Raw genomic sequence first — 20,636 nt, forward strand, 5'->3', positions numbered from 1 at the left:
TTAGCAACCGGAGGTACCACTGTATCAGAATAACCACACATAAGACACATAATATCACTGCAACATAATGCTAAAAATAATAATAACCAGCAATTACAGTTCCTTTAATATATCTAAACATACATCTGCCTATGGTTCTGGCACCGGTCTCCTGCTTTTTGCAGTCCTCTGATCCCTCACACACTTACCCCCATTTGACGTTGAAAATAGATCTTTAATTTCCCAAGAAAATAAGATAATAGGTTAATGACACTGATATTGATATTGATAGTTTTGCTTTCTCATTTGGTGAACTAACCAGAAATTTTATGTTAGGAAGAAAAGCAGATGAACTTAGGACTATAAAATATATGTTGGGTGTCTTACATTTGTCACAAAAAACACATACTCCATCTCTCCCAACAAATGAAAGGGAAATTCAGTATGTTTTAACTTTATTCTCTGCTTTGAGGTTCATAGCATTAAGGAAATGTGGTATTAACAGAAATGTGTTTTACATGCATTGTGACTGATATAACACCACCAGGGTGCGACCGACATAGCCTAGAAAAGGGGAAACAAGCCTAGGCTGCCCGATCCCGTGACTGAGCTGAACATGCAAGTTGCAGAGAAATTTTGGAGTCTGCAAAACAGTTACATTTTTCTCAGCTTTTAAAATGCAATTACAGTGGAACCTCAGCTTACATTACCCTTGGATAATGTAAACTTCGGGTTGTGAAAATGGCAAACCTGGAAGTATTCTTTCGGTTTTCACCGCTTGCGCATGCACAGAAGTGCTCTGCATGGCGCACATGCGCAGAAGTGGCACCTCCGGTTGCGGAAACCTCGGGATCTGACCGGAGCTCTGGAATGGATTCCGTCTGCAACTGGAAGTACCACTGTACAGGAAAGCATCTAAACTGTCAGTATTTTTTTTTTTTAAGGGGAAGATCAGGGCAGTTATCAAAACAGTATACAGTTGTACCTGGAACTCGAATGGAATCCATTCCGGAAGTCTGTCCGACTTCCAAAATGTTCGGAAACCAAAGCGCAGCTTCTGATTGGCTGCAGGAAGCTCCTGCAGCCAATCGGAAGCTGTGGAAGCCCTTTGGATGTTCGGGTTCCAAACAATATTTGCAAACCGGAATGCTCACTTCCGGGTTTGCTGTGTTCGGGAGCCAAAACATCTGAGTACCAAGGCGTTTGGGATCCAAGGTACGACTGTAATGTTAACTGAAGTTAAATAATATCAGCTAAAACACAAAATGTTAAGTAAAAAAGCTTACAAGAGTTATATTGGTCACTACAGAATCACCCAAGGGCAGTCTCCCCAATTGTGATTCTCTGAAACTGGTAGTCATCCTTATGCTGCCCCCAGAAAGTGGAGGTAGAACACAGCTTTCATGGCTAGTAGCTGTTGAGAGCCATGTCCTCTGTAAATTGACCCCTGCAATTCATTTTTGTTCTTTTAGGTTTCTCTATGGGAAGAATGTGGAGGGTGTGGCCTTTGTCCTCTTTGGAGTGAAAACAGATGATGTCAAACACAGTATTCCAGATTCACTCAAGAGAATTGAAGTAAGATAGGTGCCTGTGGGTGTGTTCTGTTGTGCGCACACGCATATGTGCCACATTGGTTACACTCTTGCTTTCCTTTCTTTCCAGATTACCGACGGGGAAGGGGAAGCTGTGCTGACAAGAGCAATGCTGCAGAAGCGATTTCAGAACCTCAACGAGCTGGTTGGGCACTCCCTCTATGTCTCTGTGACAGTGATGACTGACTCAGGTGAGCTATGATGCAAACAGTGCCAGATTTAGGTTTGATGAGGCCCTAAGCTACTGAAGGTAATGGGGCCCTTTATATGTCCAGCTGTCCTTTGTCAACAACAAATTGTTGCTGTTTTTTGTGTTGAATATATGCTATATGGTAATTTATGGAGCTAATAGGTGTCTAAAGCCATTTGCACATGTTGTCACACAACCAGTCCATGCAGAATGTAGGCACCCTATATATAGAAATGAGCAAACCAATGATATTTTAGGGAGCAGGCTAGGATCACAGGAGCCTACACAACACAAAACACTGTTGCTGTATGTAGGTTTTATTTTATTTGTTTTTTATCTTATATTTTGGAAATGTGCATCCTGGTTTTTTTCCTTTACATTTTTGGGGGCCCCCAAGCTATAGCTTGTTTAGCTTATATGTAAAATAAAGGAAAGGGAGCAAGGAGGGAAAAAAGGAAAAGAAAGAAGTGAGACAGTTTCTCCAGCCAAGTTAGCAATCCCTTCCCTGTAGGAGCAGGGGCAGGTATTTGGAGAGAATCCCAAACAAGAACGAAACAGAGAGAATGAGAGCATGCAGCAGAGTAGAAATACAGGACAAACTGTGTCCTGTATTGAATTAACGCAGGACATTGCATTCTGTATTGAAATACTGGATGATCCTGTATTACACGGGACAGGTGGCAACTCTACTGCCAGTACATAGAGCATTGTGTATGGAGGGGCTGACCTGTTCTTTGGCAAGGATCCAATGGCCAATCCGATGCACAGGGATTCTTCGGCAGTCAAGCAGGTGTGTAAAGGATCAGCTGAAGGGCAGGACATTTGTGTACTGGAGCTATTCCATTTGGAGCAAATGCTGAGAGCCTGGCTCTGAAACACTGTGAAGATTTCTCTCTCCTCGCTTGGCTTCATTCCTTCTCTGAGTCCCTTCTTCTCCTTTCTGCAGGCAGCGACATGGTGGTGACTGAGCGATCTGGCATCAGCCTTGTGACGTCACCCTATCTGATCCACTTCACGAAAACCCCCAAGTACTTCAAGCCAGGGATGCCCTTTGAACTGATGGTAATGTTCACCTGAATCTTTCTTCCTCTTGTGGCCCAGTCCCAGGCTCTTGGAAATCCACAGTGGTGAACATAAGGAGCTGTGAGAAATCTCTTAAATCCATGGATGTCTTGGGAAAAGTGGTGTTGGCTCTGCAGAGATGGCTGCATCTCACATTCATTCACCTCTTCTCAATTGCTTAGGTGTTTGTCACCAATCCTGATGGCTCCCCGGCTTCCCGCGTACCTGTGGTGACAGAGCCAATTGCAGCTGATGGAACCACCCAGGATGATGGGACGGCCAAGCTGATCCTGAACACGCCAGCAAACAGCCAAGAGCTCAGAATCACAGTGAGTCTCCCTGAGGCCATGCCAAGTTCCCTTCAAATGCATGAATTGTGCTATTGGCAGTTCCTGTGTGTATCTTCTGCACACAGAACCAAAGCAACTGAATTATGATTTTTTTAGGGAGTAGGGATCTGTAGCTCAGTGGGAGAGAGCATGCTTTGCATAGAGGTCCCAGTTTCAGTCTATTTTTGATGGATATACTCTGCTTCCATGGTCAAATGCTATATGCTTCTGAATACCAGTTGCTGGAAACTGCAGGAGAGGAGAGTGCTCTTGTGTTTGAGTCTTACGTGGGTGGCGCTGTGGTCTAAACCACCGATCAGAAGGTTGGCGGTTCGAATCCCCGCAACAGAGTGAGCTCCTGTTCCTCTGGCCCAGTTCCTGCCATCCTAGCAGTTTGAAAGCATGCCAGTGCAAGTAGATAAATAGGTACTGCTGTAGTGGGACGGTAAACGATGTTTCTGTGTGCTCTGGTTTCTGTCACGGTGTTCTGTTGCTCCAGAAGTGGTTTAGTCATGCTGGCCACATGACCTGGAAAGCTGTCTGTGGACAAATGCTGGCTCCCTCAGCCTGAAAACAAGATGAGTGCCACAACCCCATAGTTGCCTTTGACTGGACTTAACTGTCCAGGGGTCCTTTACCTTTACCTGCTTGTGAACTTCCCACAGGCATCTGATTGGCCACTGTGTGAACAGGATTGTGGATTAAATGGTGGACTTCATTCAGCAGGCTCTTCTTATGTTCCCCTTGAGAGCAACAGTCTGACTTGGTTCATGTGGTTTATTGGGACTTCAGTCGCAGTGTTTACTCTTTAAACTTTAGATCCCAATAAACTATATTCTAATTTTCTTCTTTCTTTTGATGGCAGTTCCAATTCCATCTCACCTGCACCTTTGACGTGTTGTTCAGCCATCATTCACACTGCAGACTGGAGTTCACAAGTTACTTAAGATGGCTTTCCCCCAAGAGCCAAGATAACTTGTGCTTTAAAAGAATCTATAATGTGAATCTTCATTGGTCTGAATAGGGTTGAGAGACCACACTGTTCTCTTTTTATCCTGAGGTACTGAAAAGACCCACCATTCTGACCCATTGATTCCAGGCACAGTGCAGGACCCGACCTGAGCTTGTGTGGGGCCTGGTAGCTGGGAACGCAGTGATATATATACTGTATATATATAATTTCTCCATAACTGCTACATCCTATATTTGAGGAAGGGTGTTCTAAATTTCAGTTACTTCAAATATTCATATTAAAGTGGAGTTATTTCTGAAGATACAGGTTACGTAACAGAGGTGTTTCATAGATCTTCATAGGTCCAAGATTCTATCCAGTTCCTCCCCACTAGGACATTGCCACCCTGGGCAGGATATAAATATGAATATAATGATAAATAAACACTCAACTGTGCTCCGTGTGGACCCTCTCTCACAATGTTGGATGTAAAAGGACTAATGGATTCATGTCTGAGATCTGATCAACACGTTCAATTTTCTGTAGGTAAAAACCAAAGATCCCCAACTTTTAAATGAACGTCAGGCAACCAAGACCATGATAGCTACAGCGTACCAGACCCAAGGAGGATCTGGAAACTTTCTCCATTTGGCAGTCACAGCTACGGAGCTCAAGGCTGGAGACAACTTGCCTATCAATTTCAACGTGAAGGGCAACAACCAACAAGTACTGAATCAGATCCAATATTTCACCTATATGGTAAGTACTGGGCAGAATGGAAGCCTGAGAGCCAAGTCTCCATACACCTGTTAATATTGAAGGTGTTGGTGAGAGAGGGAAGAGGGAAGTCTTCAGCCATGCGCCTAGTCCTCATGGAGAAGCAGGAAGGTGTTATATAATGAAATGAGGGGAGGTGTTTAAAAGGTATTTTGTAAAAAGACTGGAAGCCTTTCTTTTAGGAATAATAGGGTCAGATGTACCCAGAGATCAAAAGAACTTTGAACTATGCAACTATGGCAGCCTGAATGATATATGCTCAGAAATGGAGGGAGGGAACAGTACCAACGAGGGAGAAGAGGCAGCTGAAATTTGTGGAGTATGTAGAATTAGCAAGCTTTAACAAATAAGAGACCGGGAAGAAAAGAGTTTTAAGGAAGATTGGAAAGTGTTTGTAGCATATCTGAAGAATCATCGTTAAGCAGGTTAAGGCATTAACGGGATTAGAGTAAATTCAGCAGTATAAATGAAGTAGAGAAATAACGAGAAGAAAGAAAAATGGGAGTAATTATAATATTTGGTAGAAATTGATAACTAAAATGAACCATGTTAAGGGGGTGAAAGGAAGTCAGTGATCAATGTATTGTTGTATTGGTTAATGTATGAATGTGGAAAATCTGTAACAGAAAAAAATATATTTAAAAAAAAATAAAGGATAAGCAGGGTTCAGCAATCTTTCCTACAGCACTGCCCCTTTGTGGGTTGAGGACAATTTCATGTTATTATGGCACTTATAAGGAGCCCACAAAAATAAGTAAACTCTTCCATGTCACAGTTCTGCATGAGGAGGAGAAAAAGATTTGTATGACACATATTGTTGAATGGAGCTTCTCCAGGACAGCATTACATTGTTCAAACAAATCAGTGCTTCTTTCCCCCCGCAATTTTTTAAATTAATTTTCCACATTTTTAAACAAACAAACAAACCAACACACATCATAACTGAAGTTGGTCCAATGTTAATATCATAATTAAATGACCTCCTCAAATTCCCTTGACTGAATTTCATTGTATATGATTGTAACCGTTTTCCAAAATACTATCTCATAAAATTTACTTAATCCTCTTAACATCTTTATCTATTTTCATCTTAACTTTAAACATATTGTTTTATAATTTCACATATTTAAATCCGTAGCCTATCTGTTATTTCGCAAGTATTTCTATTTAATTTATCTTAGCATATTTGAATAAATAGTCTTTAAACAAATCAGTGCTTCTTAGCTCCCTTCATGTTAAACAATAATGGCTTCTTCAACCATCAGATCTTGACTAAGGGGAAGGTGTTCAGGGTTGGAAGGCAGCCCAAAGCACCAGGACAAAATCTGGTGACCATTTCCTTGCCCATAACCCCGGATCTCATCCCTTCCTTCCGGATTGTGGCTTACTGCCAAGTGGCGAACAATGAGATTGTGGCCGACTCCGTCTGGGTGGATGTAAAGGATACCTGCATGGGAACGGTAAGTCGCTCTTCTCATGGATTCCTACAACATCAGCGCAAGCCTTCTTCTTCCTACAGCCATATCAAAGGTGTAAAGTAACTCTTCCCCTACTCAAAGCTTTTCAGAGCATATGACTTGAGAGTTTCCCCCACAAAACTGTTTGGTTTCTGGTTGGAAAATGAGTAGAACCTAACAACATGCATGCAAATATATTCACCTTTAATAACTTGTAAATAACCTGACACTAGGGAAGGGAGATGAATTCAGTTCTTATTTTAATGCAAACTTACTGAATTTGCACTTCCTAATACGATATGATAACCAAAATGCAGCTATCCTTGGAAATGCACATTTCTCTGAATTTTGTGAGGGAGTTTTCTTTTTAGAAACATAAATTTTATTAGAGTTTATAAAGAAAAATACAAAGATTATTGTCAAATATCTTTTTTGGGTCCAAACTAAAACATTAATCCAGGGGCAAAAAGACAAGAGAGATAGAGGAAGCAGTGGTGTCGCGTGGGTGGTTGGAGGGGCTGTGGCCCCAGGCACATTTTTTTGAGGGGGCGCAATGAGGCGCCCCCATGACTGGCTCCTTCATCAAGGCCAGAGCTGTGGGGAGGGAAGCTGTGCCCAAGTCGGGCCTTCAGGGCCTGTCTCTGGTGTTGGGATTTATCCAAGGGAACAGGGGCATTTGGCAGGCCCCTAGCTGGCTCCAGCCCACCGGCCAGTAGCCGGGCGAACTCCAGTCCTTGAAACAGCATCAAACAGCAACCTGCAGCTTCAAAACTCTTCAGAAGCTGGAGCACGCTCTAATCAGCAGAGTAATTAACTCTTTGTGACAGAAGGGCGGACAGACGCATGTGTAAAACATATTTACGAGCAGTTTATTCAGCATACACCAAGACAAAGAAAACATGTCTGCTCTCCTTCATGTCTAAGAGCAAAAAGCATAAGGAAAAGCTGTACACAATGGAAGTTCCCAGCAAGCTGTGCTGGAATGTAAACAGACATGTGACATACAACAGCTCCACACATCTGTTTAGGTGAAACGGAACATCAGTATCCTAATATCTGGCACACAGGGGAGCTGCAGAAGCAGCTTCCTCATGTGGCAGCCCAACGCTGCCAGCCAGCCTCAGTTCCACTCCCGAGTCAGGCCTGACCTGGGGGCAGAAGTAGCAAAGAAGCATCCCAAGTTTTCTTGACTTATTACTTAACTGTCCCTCCCCAATGCCTGGGTAAGGGAAATGAGGTAGAATGACAAGTTCATACTGAACTGTAGAATCCAGGTAGCAAGAGTGGCAGCAATCCTAGCCTCACTTAAGTTGGAGTAAGTCTCGCTAAATGCAATAGGACTTACTTCCGAGTAGACATTGTTAGGTTTGCCGCCATATATGGCTTTGCGATTGGGCCCATAGCCACTAAATAAACTTTGTCTGTGGTGTGCAAGGCTCTTGTTGTTGGGAAAATACTAAAAGGGCTATTCCTTTGGGAATTCATTTATTTGGAGATGTGCAGGGAAAGTACCGTATTTTTCGCTCTATAAGACGCACCAAACCACAAGACGCACCTAGTTTTTGGAGGAGGAAAATTTTGGCGCAGTGAAAGCAGAAATCCCTCTTGCTGTTCTGGCTTCTGGGATAGCTGCGCAGCCTGCATTCGCTCCATAAGATGCACACACATTTCCCCTTACTTTTTAGGAGGGAAAAGGTGATTCTTATAGAGCAAAAAAATATGTTAATTGATTTGTAAATAACTGTTGATGACTGAGATATGCATGTTTATTGTGTGCTACATATGAAATAGTTCAAAGTATGTATATTTCTACATCAGCAGAATACAAAACAGAACACAGATTTGTGCAAAATATACTAATTGCAGCTGAGCGGAAAATCCCAGATGGAAATGGGAATGAATATCTGAATGGATATGTATGAAACTAAACCACCTGGTTTCCTTTGTCCAAACAGCTGGTTGTGAAAGGTGCAACTGAGGCAGACAACCGGATTCACCAGCCAGGAACTCAAATGAAAATCAAACTGGAAGGCGATCCAAATGCTCGGGTTGGTCTTGTGGCCGTGGACAAAGGCGTCTATGTGCTAAACAGGAAGCACAAGCTTACCCAAACGAAGGTGAGGCCAGAAATTCCTTGGGGTGGGAGCACTGGGATTTTGATCTTCCCCCTACAACTGGAAACATGCTGGGCATATACAGTGGTGCCCCGCAAGACGAATGCCTCGCAAGACGGAAAACCCGCTAGACGAAAGGCTTTTCCGTTTTGGAGGCGCTTCGCAAAACGAATTTCCCTATGGGCTTGCTTCGCAAGACGAAAATGTCTTGCGAGTTTTTCTGACTTTTTTTTCCTCCCCCCCCCCTTTTTCTAAGCCGCTAAGCCGCTTATCTGCTTATACACTAAGCTGATAAGCCGCTAAAAGCCACTAAAAGCCGCTAAGCCACTAACAGCGCTAATCCGCTAAGCCGTCAATGGGCTTGCTTCGCAAGACAAAAAAACCACTAGACAAAGAGAATCGCGGAACGGATTAATTTCATCTTGCGAGGCACCACTGTACATTTATTTTTTTCTATCACCCCGTGCCTCCTCCATACCAGATATGGGACTCAGTGGAAAAGAGTGACATTGGATGTACAGCCGGCAGTGGCAGGAACAATCTGGGTGTGTTTGAAGATGCTGGACTTGCCCTGGTGACCAGCAATAAGCTTTCCACGCCACAGAGAGCAGGTATTATTGGGGAGGGTGTTGGCGCTGGTGAGATGGCAATGGAGTTCCAGTGTGAGAAAGACCTTTCACCTTTAATTTGAATTCAGCCTGATCTTTTATTTCCCTTCTCTTCCCTCCCCCTCTCCTTTTATGAAGATCACCCGCTCTGAGACCCCACAGCTAATTCTCCCCTGGCCGCCTCGCCGGCCCAAGTAGGACCAATTCAGCCAGCTAGCCCTGGGGATTAGCTAAAGCTTATTCCCACTAAATTGATTTTTGATTTTTGAATTTTATTGTTATTCATGTTTTTATACTGTGTTTTATGCTGCTTTTATAATTAAGTGTTTTAAATTTGTTGTTAGCCGCCCTGAGTCTGGTTTTTGAACCGGGAAGGGCGGGGTATAAATAAGAATTTATTATTATTATTATTATTATTATTAGGGCTTAGACTCTCTTCTGGCTCAAGCACTAGCATGGCATTGTCTGCAGGTTATGCCCCAGGATGCCAGGCAGGGGGTGGGTTGGGGTGCAGGTTCTTGGACTGAACTGTCCCACTACTCCCCACTGTGTGATATGCAAATACATGTGATGAATCTCAGAAGACTGCTATTTCTAAGAAAGAGCTTCAACAACCAGGACAATCGGCAATACTACACATTGCACCCCCCGTAAGATATCTTAATGAGAAATGGCAGCTATCAGGAGTTCATTGTCAAATGTGTAACATGTAGTTAAGCCTTACATGGGAGTAAGCACCATTGGACTCGGTGGGAGCCACTTTTACGTCTACACGCATAAAGTCAGTCTCCACAAGAATTAGAATACAGTGGCGCTTATTTTAGTTCCAAACAATTACTTCCTGTTCCTCCCTTTTCTACTCCAGATTTAAAGTGCCCTCAGCCTGCAAGACGCCGACGCCGCTCTGTACAGCTCATTGAATCTAAAGCAAGCAAAGGTATGTGATGCATGGCAAAGGCTCCATTTGCCACGGGAAATCAAAATAATTTGAGCCAGATTGAAAAGATAACATCTAATGGGCAGAAGAGTGGAAGAATATTGTGGCTGTTCAGCTTTAGCACTGGGGATTGATTGTTGATACTCATGCATGGTCCCCACTGTGGATGGATTTTCTTCCCCCTTTGAGGTGGCTTCCAGTTCCTGCTCTCTCAAGGAACAGGCTAGTGTCTGACAGAGAAAGATCACTGTCCATTAAGCAAGGATCTCATTGTACCTCAGTATCAACAACAAGAGGAAAAGCCAAGCTCTCTTGTAGAAATTATTGTGGAAGACCTCATTGTGTAGTGAAGAAGCACACACTCTGCATGCAGAAGGAATCAGGCTCAATCCCCAGTAACCCCAGTTTAAAAACATCTCAGTAAGGCTGGGAAAGACCTTGAAGAGGAGCTGCCAGTCAGAGTTGACAGTGCTGTACCAGTGGCCTGACTCTCATTCTCTCTAATATCACATTAAGCAATCCACTGCCTATCGGTTTGGAAGTGAATTGGGCAACACACACACCCCTCAATGGTAGTAATTTCTGCTTACTCGGGGGACTCCCTAGGTATGTAGGAGTATAATAGTTGGCATTTGAAAAGGAAATGGAAGTTTTAATTCCTACCTGCAAGATGGCCTATTAAGGACATATATGTAGTAACATTCAGGACTTATGGAAATTGGGATGCTGTTGGAGTTGAGAGAAAGAGGTTGTGGAAAAGAAGGGAAGGGAATTAGCCTGCCAAGGGCCTTGATGTAAACAATAAAGCAGTATCATAAAATGGCAATCTATAAAAACTAGCAAAAATTCGAAGCACATTTCGTATCTCCCTGGAAGCAGACCAGAATAGGACGTGGCAATTAGGAGAGCAGAATAGGACGTGGCAATTAGGAGCTCATTCATAGCATTTATCTGTATTTTAGCTTTCTTCTGGCTCCTGTTATGAGTAGTAGAACAACACTGGTGTGGGGAACAGACATTCTTTGATATTTCATGATGTTTGCATGTTGCAGCCGGCCAATATCAGGATCGGGTGCTAAGAAAGTGCTGTGAAGATGGAATGCACGACAACCCCATGGGCCACAGCTGTGAGAAGCGGGCACAATACGTTGTAGATCAGACTGAGTGCCAGAATGTCTTCCTGGAATGTTGCCGCTACATCAGAACCATAAAGGATGCAAACAGACGGGAAGATGAACTGCAGCTGGCAAGAAGCAAGTAGAATTTTTGTGAATAATAAAAATTCAGGGGCGCAATATTGGGGAGATGGACAACTTGGTTAGCGAGCTGCAAAATCCTTTCCTACGAGGGTGCCAATCTGGCTTGCAGAACTGAGACCTGGGCAGTGTTGAGCTGACCCACCTGCGCCCACCAGAATTCAAGTTCTGGGTCCATTTTTGTCACCTCTTCAAGAGACATAGCTCGATCAAATTGTCATAGCTTGGTTACATAGGGACACGGGTGGCACTGTGGTCTAAACCACCGAGCCTCTTGGCTTGCCAATTGGAAGGTCAGTGGTTCGAATCCCTGCAACGGAGTGAGCTCCCGTTGCTCGGTCCCTGCTCCTGCCAACCTAGCAGTTCAAAAGCATGCCAGTGCAAGAAGATAAATAGGCTTCAGCAGGAAGGTAAACAGCATTTCCGTGCGCTCTGGTTTCTGTCACGGTGTTCCGTTGCGCCAAAAGTGGTTTAGTCATGCTGGCCACATGACCTGGAAAGCTGTCTGCGGACAAACGTTGGCTCCCTCGGTCTGAAAGCGAGATGAGCGCTGCAACCGCATCATCGCCTTTGACTGGGCTTAACCGTCCAGGGGCCCTTTACCTTTAAAAAGGTAAAGGACCCCTGACAGTTAAGTCCAGTTGCGAATGACTCTGGGGTTGCAGAGCTCATCTCACTTTACTGGCTGAGGGAGCCAGCGTTTGTCCGCACACAGTTTTTCCAGGTCATGTGGCCAGCATGACTAAGCCGCTTCTGGCTAACTAAACACCGTTTACCTTCCCGCTGGAGCGGTACCTATTTATCTACTTGCACTGGTGTGCTTTCGAACTGCTAGGTTGGCAGGAGCAGGGACTGAGCAACGAGAGCTCACCCCATCGTGGGGATTCGAACCGCTGACCTTCTGATCGGCAAGCCCTAGGCTCAGTGGTTTAGACCACAGTGCCACCCGCGTCTTCCCTTTACCTTTACCTTTACCATTGATAAATCTGTGTCTCCTGTTTCCCCAGGTGACATTGACGATGAGTTCTTATCGGATGAAGAGATTGTCTCTAGGACTGAGTTCCCAGAGAGCTGGTTGTGGCAAACAGAAATTCTGACTGCACCTCCTAACGATCATGGGTATAAAGTTTTTTATGGCTGCATTCTCCTTTGGAGAACACTGTCTGCTCTATAGACTTAGGCAGCATTCCTATACTCCATTACAGGAAGTAAATTCCATTTAGCACAATGGGAATTGCTTCTGGGTAGACATGTACAGGAGTGTGCTGTATATCTAGTTTGAAAATAATTCCTTCTTCCCAAAGACTAGGAATCTTGAAAGGAATAATCATCAGTGCCTTCACCAAACTACAATTCCCAGGATCCTTTAGAGAATGCTATAAGGGCTAAGAACCTAGACAGCATCTTAAAGAGCAGAGACATTAACTTGCCAACAAAGGTCCGTATAGTTAAAGCTATGGTTTTCCCAGTAGCGATGTATGGAAGTGAGAGCTGGACCATAAAGAAGGCTGATCGTCAAAGAATTGATGCTTTTGAATTATGGTGCTGGAGGAGACTCTTGAGAGTCCCATGGACTGCAAGAAGATCAAACCTCTCCATTCTGAAGGAAATCAGCCCTGAGTCCTCACTGGAAGGACAGATCCGGAAGCTGAGGCTCCAATACTTTGGCCACCTCATGAGAAGAGAAGACTCCCTGGAAAAGACCCTGGTGTTGGGAAAGATGGAGGGCACAAGGAGAAGGGGACGACAGAGGACGAGATGACTAGATAGTGTTCTCGAAGCTACCAGCATGAGTCTGACCAAACTGCGGGAGGCAGTGGAAGACAGGAGTGCCTGGCGTGCTCTGGTCCATGAAGAGTTGGACACGACTAAACGACTAAACAACAACAACAACATAAGGGCTAAGATGGGATAAAGCTTATGTAAACGCATCATGTAAATTTAGCTTTCAGTTTATCAAAGAGCAAAAGCAAGGATGATGCAAAACTTAATTGCTCTGCTTTTGAGGCAAATTTGCCTGTCTCACACAATGCAAGCATGGATGGGAAATCAGTCTTGTCTCTAGAGATGGCTCTGCTTCCAGGTTCCTCATCCTAGAAATGGAATGAATAGGAAAGATCCTCCTCCCTAACTACGTGAAAGGGAAGGGAAGTTGCCGAAAGTATTGCACCTGAGCTCTTGCCTGCTAGTTTGACCACCAAGCTTCGGAAAGGGTGGATTTCAGTTAGGTGTGAGGAAGAAATTTGGTTCAGTTTCAAATTAAAACCTACCTGCCATATTTCAAGAGGTAATAATCCAGACACAAAAAGAACCACACCAGAACCACACGCAAGAAATTGAAACCAGGACATTTCCTTTAAAATTCCCCCCTAATGGGAATGTAGGCCCCCCCCCCCCCGAGGATATGTCTGGGAATTCCCAGGTATATGACAACTCTCCCTAATTCACACTTCCTGAAACAGTATGGAAAGCAAAGAACAGCCTTCCTTAGCGATTCACACTTCTCCAAATTGTGCTTCCAGTTCTCTAAACAAGTAATGTGTACACGATGCACATGCTAGGTGAAGTATGCATAAAAATCCCTTTACGAGGGAAAAATGGTTGCAAAAATGTGTATATTAGGAGAAGTTTGCATTAAAATACTGATGAGTTTTTATGGTGACTTAACAACAGGACTGTACAAGGTCCCCAATTATAAAATCATAGAAAACGGGAAATACGTAGCCATTCCAGCAACATATCTCTATTTCCTCACATCCAGAAACGCAAGAAGAGCTTTCACTCTTGCTAGAAGCTCGGCCTTGCCCTCACCGGTTCTGGAAGGCTCCTATAGAAGAGTCCCATACGCACGGTGACTTTACGCCTGCCCATTCAGGGAAATAGGAAGTCCCGAACATATATATTTTTAGATGTCCTTTTTATGTTGAGATTCTTAGAGACACCATTGATCCTTTGCTGAAGAGGCTTGCCGATCTTTCAGACAAGTCTAAACTTAATTCTCTCCTCTTAGGCAAAGATCACAAGACCACCTGGCTGGTAGCCAGATTCTGTGTCCAGATTTGTAGGCACAGATCATCCTCTAGAATAAAATAGCTTACTAGGGAAATGCTGAAGTCACCCTTTGGGGTGCCTCAGGGTCAAACTTTATGGTAGCCCAAATCTCAGTTGTACGGGTGTGTGTATATATCTCAATTTTAACTCATGAGCTATTGCTGCAATCTGCTCTGATTATATATTTTATCTTTATGAGCACTGTTTTTATTGTGTTATGTGAGCTGGTCTTTGACCGTAATAAATTATCTGGTGACTTAAAAGCAACAACAACAAAGGATGGTGTGGAAATGTGGGCAACTGAGAGATACTGAAACTGGTCGATTTGCCCATCCCTAGCTTCTGCTTGCTGGTTAAAAGCCCCTGGGATCACAGGGCACCTGAGCCACCATGTCCCTTCCAGCTGGAGGGCGCCTGAGAAGGATGCAGTCGCCCCCTGTCCCACAACGTGGTGTGCACCCCTGCCCAGGCAGCTTCCTGTGTTCTTGTTCCATATTAGTCTTCAGCTACACAGAAATATAACATGGCACCTTTCTCTCTGAATCCAGGGTCTCATCCAAGACAGTGTCTCTTTTCCTGAAGGATTCCATCACGACTTGGGAGGTGGTGGCTGTGAGCGTTTCAAACACAAAAGGTGAGGAATTCTTGACAGCAGGTGGAAGGCTGGGGAGATTAAAGCAGGCTATGTCCACCTCAGTAAACACCTTAGGTAGGTGTTGTTCAGCTTCTTTTGATTCTCAACCTCCTTCCTTTCCCATTGGCTCTCCTTGCAGGGATCTGCGTGGCTGACCCTTACGAGATAACTGTCATGAAGGACTTCTTCATGGATCTACGGCTACCTTATTCAGTAGTGAGGAATGAACAGGTGGAGATCCGAGCTGTTCTCTACAACTATAGGCATGAAGATATCGTAGTAAGTGATTACCTTTCAACAGGGTTATTTGATAGTGATGATTTTATGTTTTGTTTTGTTTTGTTTTGTGCAGTTTGTTTTGTGGTGTATTGTGTGTTTATTTTTACACTGTTGGGTTCTTAATGAAAAGTGGCTTAGATATACTCTAATAGGTAAGTTTGTACTACTACTGATATTTGTGGTAGTGCCCCATCTAAATGTTCTTTTTTATTGTACATTCATGATTTGTGTTCATGATGCTATCACGGCAATCATATGTTAAAAAGTACTGTTTGTGCCTGCAAAGATTTCAGGGCGGTCACACTGATTCATTTCCAATCAGAGCCTGTTCTGTAACTTCTCCTTTTTTTACTTTATTCCCCCAAGCATTTGAGGAATTCAGTTAAGATCCTATAGAATATGAACTGAAGTAAATGATCTTGCTAGCTTTAAGCACAAAATGTGGAAAAGCTCATTTTTCCTCCGCCAGTGGTGAGGATGTTAATAACTATCCCACCTCCTGCCAATCCCTAAAGAAGGTTAAAAATGCAAAAAGTAAGATGAGCACTTATGCAAAATCACACTTATGTGGTGTGTCTGTACATCAGGCAGTGCTCCTGGCAAGACCTCGGAGGACTGACTCACTTACTGATCCAGCATTCAGTTTGGTGGCGAGTGTGTTTGTAGCACCAGCTGTGAAGTGGTGGTACAAACATGGTAGAGTAGATGTGGGTGGCACTGTGGTCTAAACCATGGAGCCTCTTGGGCTTGCCGATCAGAAGGTTGGCGGTTCGAATCCCCATAACGGGGGCTCTCATTGCTCTGTCCCAGATTGCTCTGTCCCATTGCTCTGTCCCAAACTAGCAGTTCGAAAGCATCCCAGTGCAAGTAGATAAATAGGAACCGCTGCAGCGGGAAGGTAAACGGTGTTTCTGTGTGCTCTGGCTTCCGTCATGGTGTTCCTTACGCCAGAAGTGGTTTAGTCATGCTGGCCACATGACCCGGAAAGCTGTCTGTGGACAAATGCCGGCTCCCTTGGCCTGAAAGCGAGATGAGCACGGCAACCCCATAGTTGCCTTTGACTGGACTTAACCACCCAGGGGACTTAACCATCCAGGGGTCCTTTACCTTTTACAAACGTGGTGATTCATGGTGCAACAAAAGAACCTATAATGAAAACAATGTGGTTCACTAAGGGGAAAGCAAAGGAGACACAGAACCGATCCAAGAGGGAACACTGCCCTTTCTCTTTCTCCTCAGGTGCGGGTGGAGCTGATACACAACCCAGCCTTCTGCAGCGCCTCCACTGCCAAGGAAAGATACCGACATCAGGTCACTGTTAAAGGCCAGTCCTCCAGGGCGGTGCCATTTGTGGTTGTTCCGCTGCATCTGGGACTGCATGACATCGAGGTCAAAGCAGCTGTCAGGGGACAGTTTGTGTCTGATGGTGTGAAGAAGAAGCTGAAAGTTGTGGTATGTAATATGTCCAGAGAAGAAGAACTTCTGAATACCAGCTGTTGAGAATCACAAGTGGGGAGAGTGCTGTTGTGTTCATGTCCTCCTTGTACACTTTCATATGCATCTGTTTGGCTACTGGGACTAGATGGGCCTGTGGACTGAGCCAACAGGGATCACCTTAGGGAGGCAGTAGGATGGGAAACAATGGCTTTAAACATGAGAAAATAATTGGGGAAACATACTCCTGTCAACCTAGCAGTTCGAAAGCGCATCAAAGTGCAAGTAGATAAATAGGTACCGCTCCAGCGGGAAGGTAAACAGCGTTTCCGTGCGCTGCTCTGGTTCGCCAGAAGCGGCTTAGTCATGCTGGCCACATGACCCAGAAGCTGTACGCCGGCTCCCTTGGCCAATAAAGCGAGATGAGCGCCGCAACCCCAGAGTTGGCCACGACTGGACCTAATGGTCAGGGGTCCCTTTACATTTACCTAGGTGGTGATTACAGACTTTTTTGCACCTTTACAAAAGTATCTGAACACCATGGAAATTCAGTAGAACTCTGGTTTGCACCATAGTACATGAGCCTATGAGCTTCTTCAGTTCTAGGCAGTACATTCAAGCCATCACCTATTTTCCAATGCCTGTCGTCTGTCAGTTGACCACACGAGGGCACATCTGCATTTTTCTTTTTTAATCCAAGGTTGTACGGCTGGCTAGGGCAGTTTAAGTTTAACTGGATATTTTGGAGAGAAATCCTGTTTTTGTTCTTTGTAGCCCTACGTAATTCCATATCAATGGTGCTTCCTCAGCATTGTCACGTTCTGTTATTAGCTTTTTTCAGTGCCATGCGGCTAATTTAACACACTTACCTCACTGCCCATGGAACCTTTGTCATCAGCCCATAAACCTGGGGACACTCTGTTCTGTCACTGCTTCCAGCAAAAATAAGAAAAACACATGTGATCCGCTTGCTTCTCTTTCCCCCCACATATTTCCCTGGCATAATTTGATTACTGCTGCACTTTGACTAAACGTTGTTTCCATGTATAGCTCAGAAGTAGGCATCACTAAGTGCAAAGGAGCTTCCTCCCAGGTACATCTACCCAGAGAGGAGAGTGAGTGCCATCTGGGAATAAAGAGTAGCAACAATAAAAATGAAATGGGATGGGGCAAGCACTATGTAGAATCGTGGTGGGCACAAGGAGGTGGGGGCACGAAAGCCCTGAAACCTGATATAATCCAAAAACTAGGATATGCCAAATGCACACTGCATGGCGCAGTGGAATGTAATTGTTTTAGAAAACCTTTTTGCACTGCTATCGGCGGCAGGCCTTAGCAGGAAAACCGAAATTTCAGTAGGAAAGTGTAAACATTGTATGTGGGGCTTTTTTATCATCCATAACTCACTGAAACACAGTTCTCTCAGGTGGGCACCATTGCCATTTTAAGAGAACAAGGGAGGTGGCCATGGCGAGTTCCGGCACCTCTTTTTCTAGAAGAATAGCACTGAGTATGGTTCATACCCTAAAAACACAGGAACAGGCAACCTACAAGGCACGTTTTGAGACCTGGATAAGCCCAGAATGTGTGCACTGTACTTGGGCACTGTGCATACCTAAGACAGTTTTTACTTGCTCTGAGCCTTTGGGGTGGTATATAAACTTAATTACGAAAATAAATGGGAACAACTTTAGCTATTCAGGGTATTTAATGATAACTGCAACCTCTACTTGAATAGCTTGGGGTGGGGAAATGTTTGCAAAACAAAGCAGATCCCATGACTTTCTGTGGGGTTTTCTCAGGATGAAATTCTGCTGCACTGAATGCACTGTTAATTGGTGAGTGGGTGGGTGTTTTGCAGAGCATGCCATTTGGATTTCCCAAATTAGATTACTGCTGTAGAGGAGGATGCTTTTCACAAGTACCTCAGGGTCTGAAAAGAGCTCTCTCTTCTCCTGGTGGGCTCTGTCAGCTTGCTAGGACACAGGTGGGCTTCCTAGGGCATCAGGGCTGACCTAAGAGTTGACAGAATGGAATCTGTGACTATCCAGCTGTGGTGGCAAAGCACCATTAAGGACAGGTTGGTGCTGCCTATGGATGAGGGACTATGGACCCCAACCCAGGATTGCTACAATGCCTTAGCTACTGGAGATTTATGCGGCTGACCTGAACCTATTCCTGTGTTATATTCAGGCACAAACATGTGACTGAGTCATACTGCATTTGCAACAGAAGCTAGATCTGATGCATATGTTTGCCCTGTCCTGCTGCCTTTTTGAATTGCTCTTTGATGCCATGTTAAGTAATATTTGCAGTGAGACTTGTTCTGTTCTTTCTTGCCCCAGCCTGAAGGGATGCAGAGAAAACTTGTGACTACCATTGTGCTGGATCCAGCTATGCAAGGGAACAGCGGTAACACTCATTCTTCAGCTTCCCTTTTCCTTCTCTTTCTTCATCCTTGGAAAACTGGATTGACTGGAACCCAAGTCAATCCTAGACTTACCTTAAATTGTATATTTTTCTGCTGCTGCTTCCTCCCCTGTTTCCCCCTTCTTAAATAAATCTTTATTCGTTAACATTTCTAAACATTTTTTTTTAACTTTCATTTTAACCCAACTCTTAAAGTTTCAAGTTAGTGCCAATGTATTTTAAAATAATATTTATACATAGTTAGACAAGTAGTCCAACTACTTTTAAAATGAAAGTAAAAAAAAATGTTTCTTTTTAGTTAGGCTACTTATATTTGTAATAGCTTAACCAAAACTAGTTCATGCCAACCTAGCAGTTCGAAAGCACATCAAAGTGCAAGTAGATAAATAGGTACAGCTCTGGCGGGAAGGTGAACGGCGTTTCCATGCACTGCTCTGGTTGGCCAGAAGCGGCTTAGTCATGCTGGCCACATGACCGGAAGCTGTACGCCGGCTCCCTTGGCCAATAAAGCGAGATGAGTGCCGCAACCCCAGAGTCGGTCACGACTCGACCTAATGGTCAGGGGTCCCTTTACCTTTAACCAAAACTAGTACCGGTAACTTTTCCAAAGAGTATACAAGCCACACTGAACACCCTGGGACTTATTTCTGTGTGACCCAGAATGAGTATTACTATGATGGGCAATTGCCCAATTTATTAAAACAAGAAAACTGAATTGACTCTAGATCCAAAAATTCCTTATATCTGCTGTTTGTTAATGAAAAAGCTTGAATTCTGTCATAGCAACCTAGGGGTTACAGTATCTGGTCCCATATTCCTCTGGGTGAAGGAATGCTCTTTGAGGGTGTCAATCTCCGTAGAACCATTGAGTGTTAATGACTGCACATGCACAAACAGATCAATCAATCAATCTAATTCTTGGAAAAAATAAGAGGGAACACGGGAAGCTGAGGATTCCTGATCACATGGGTAGCCTCCACAGATGCAATAGGCTCCCCACTGCAAAAGCAACTACAATGGTACCTCTGGTTGCGAACGGGATCCAGTCCGGAGCCCCATTCGCAACATGAGCAAAACGCAACATGCGTCTGAAGGTCATGATTCGCTGCGTCTGCGCATGCGCGTGACGTCATTCTGAGTGTATGCACATGTGCAAGCGGCGAAACCCGGAAGTAACCCATTCCGTTACTTCTGGGTCGCCGCAGGACGCAACCTGAAACGCATAACAAGAGATATGATTGTAATGTTTCTATCTCGTAATTTTCCTTCTTTTCCTCCCTTTCTTCAGATGGAGTCCAGGAACAACAGGTCCAAGCCAAAGATTTAAGTGATATCGTTCCCGGCACAGAGCCTGAGACCAAAATTACTCTCCAAGGCAAGAATCAGTTATTTTAACATGCAGAAGACTAGGCTTGTAGAACTGAGAATGATCACAACCCTACCCTGCTCTACCTTTGCCAGCAGCCCACCGGCATGAGGAATACCCTCGGTGCCTGAATTGAACCATACACCAGGCAGGGCCTCCTCTGCTGATCTCAGTGAGTGTGGCAGGTGG

General features: G+C 44.3%; 1 protein-coding gene and 1 long non-coding RNA gene across 2 annotated transcripts in view; one reads left to right on the plus strand and one right to left on the minus strand.

The window, feature by feature from the left end:
- LOC307206784 overlaps positions 1 to 20,636 on the minus strand; it is a 610,614-nt gene that overhangs the window by 232,835 nt on the left and 357,143 nt on the right. The gene's annotated exons all lie outside the window — the stretch shown is intronic.
- The window catches only part of LOC307206773 (venom factor-like), a 60,904-nt gene that overhangs the window by 14,305 nt on the left and 25,963 nt on the right, over positions 1 to 20,636 (plus strand). Inside the window, exons 8-23 of the mRNA XM_079960185.1 lie at positions 1,452 to 1,554; positions 1,642 to 1,762; positions 2,708 to 2,823; positions 3,006 to 3,152; positions 4,651 to 4,863; positions 6,147 to 6,341; positions 8,294 to 8,455; positions 8,934 to 9,063; positions 9,926 to 9,997; positions 11,050 to 11,250; positions 12,261 to 12,372; positions 14,853 to 14,938; positions 15,078 to 15,217; positions 16,457 to 16,669; positions 18,997 to 19,063; positions 20,370 to 20,456. Coding sequence (XP_079816311.1) covers positions 1,452 to 1,554; positions 1,642 to 1,762; positions 2,708 to 2,823; positions 3,006 to 3,152; positions 4,651 to 4,863; positions 6,147 to 6,341; positions 8,294 to 8,455; positions 8,934 to 9,063; positions 9,926 to 9,997; positions 11,050 to 11,250; positions 12,261 to 12,372; positions 14,853 to 14,938; positions 15,078 to 15,217; positions 16,457 to 16,669; positions 18,997 to 19,063; positions 20,370 to 20,456 — 2,165 coding nt within the window. The remainder of the gene's footprint in view (positions 1 to 1,451; positions 1,555 to 1,641; positions 1,763 to 2,707; positions 2,824 to 3,005; positions 3,153 to 4,650; positions 4,864 to 6,146; positions 6,342 to 8,293; positions 8,456 to 8,933; positions 9,064 to 9,925; positions 9,998 to 11,049; positions 11,251 to 12,260; positions 12,373 to 14,852; positions 14,939 to 15,077; positions 15,218 to 16,456; positions 16,670 to 18,996; positions 19,064 to 20,369; positions 20,457 to 20,636) is intronic.

Source organism: Podarcis cretensis (assembly GCF_951804945.1).
Source record: "Podarcis cretensis genome assembly, chromosome: 17".
NCBI lineage: Eukaryota > Metazoa > Chordata > Lepidosauria > Squamata > Lacertidae > Podarcis > Podarcis cretensis.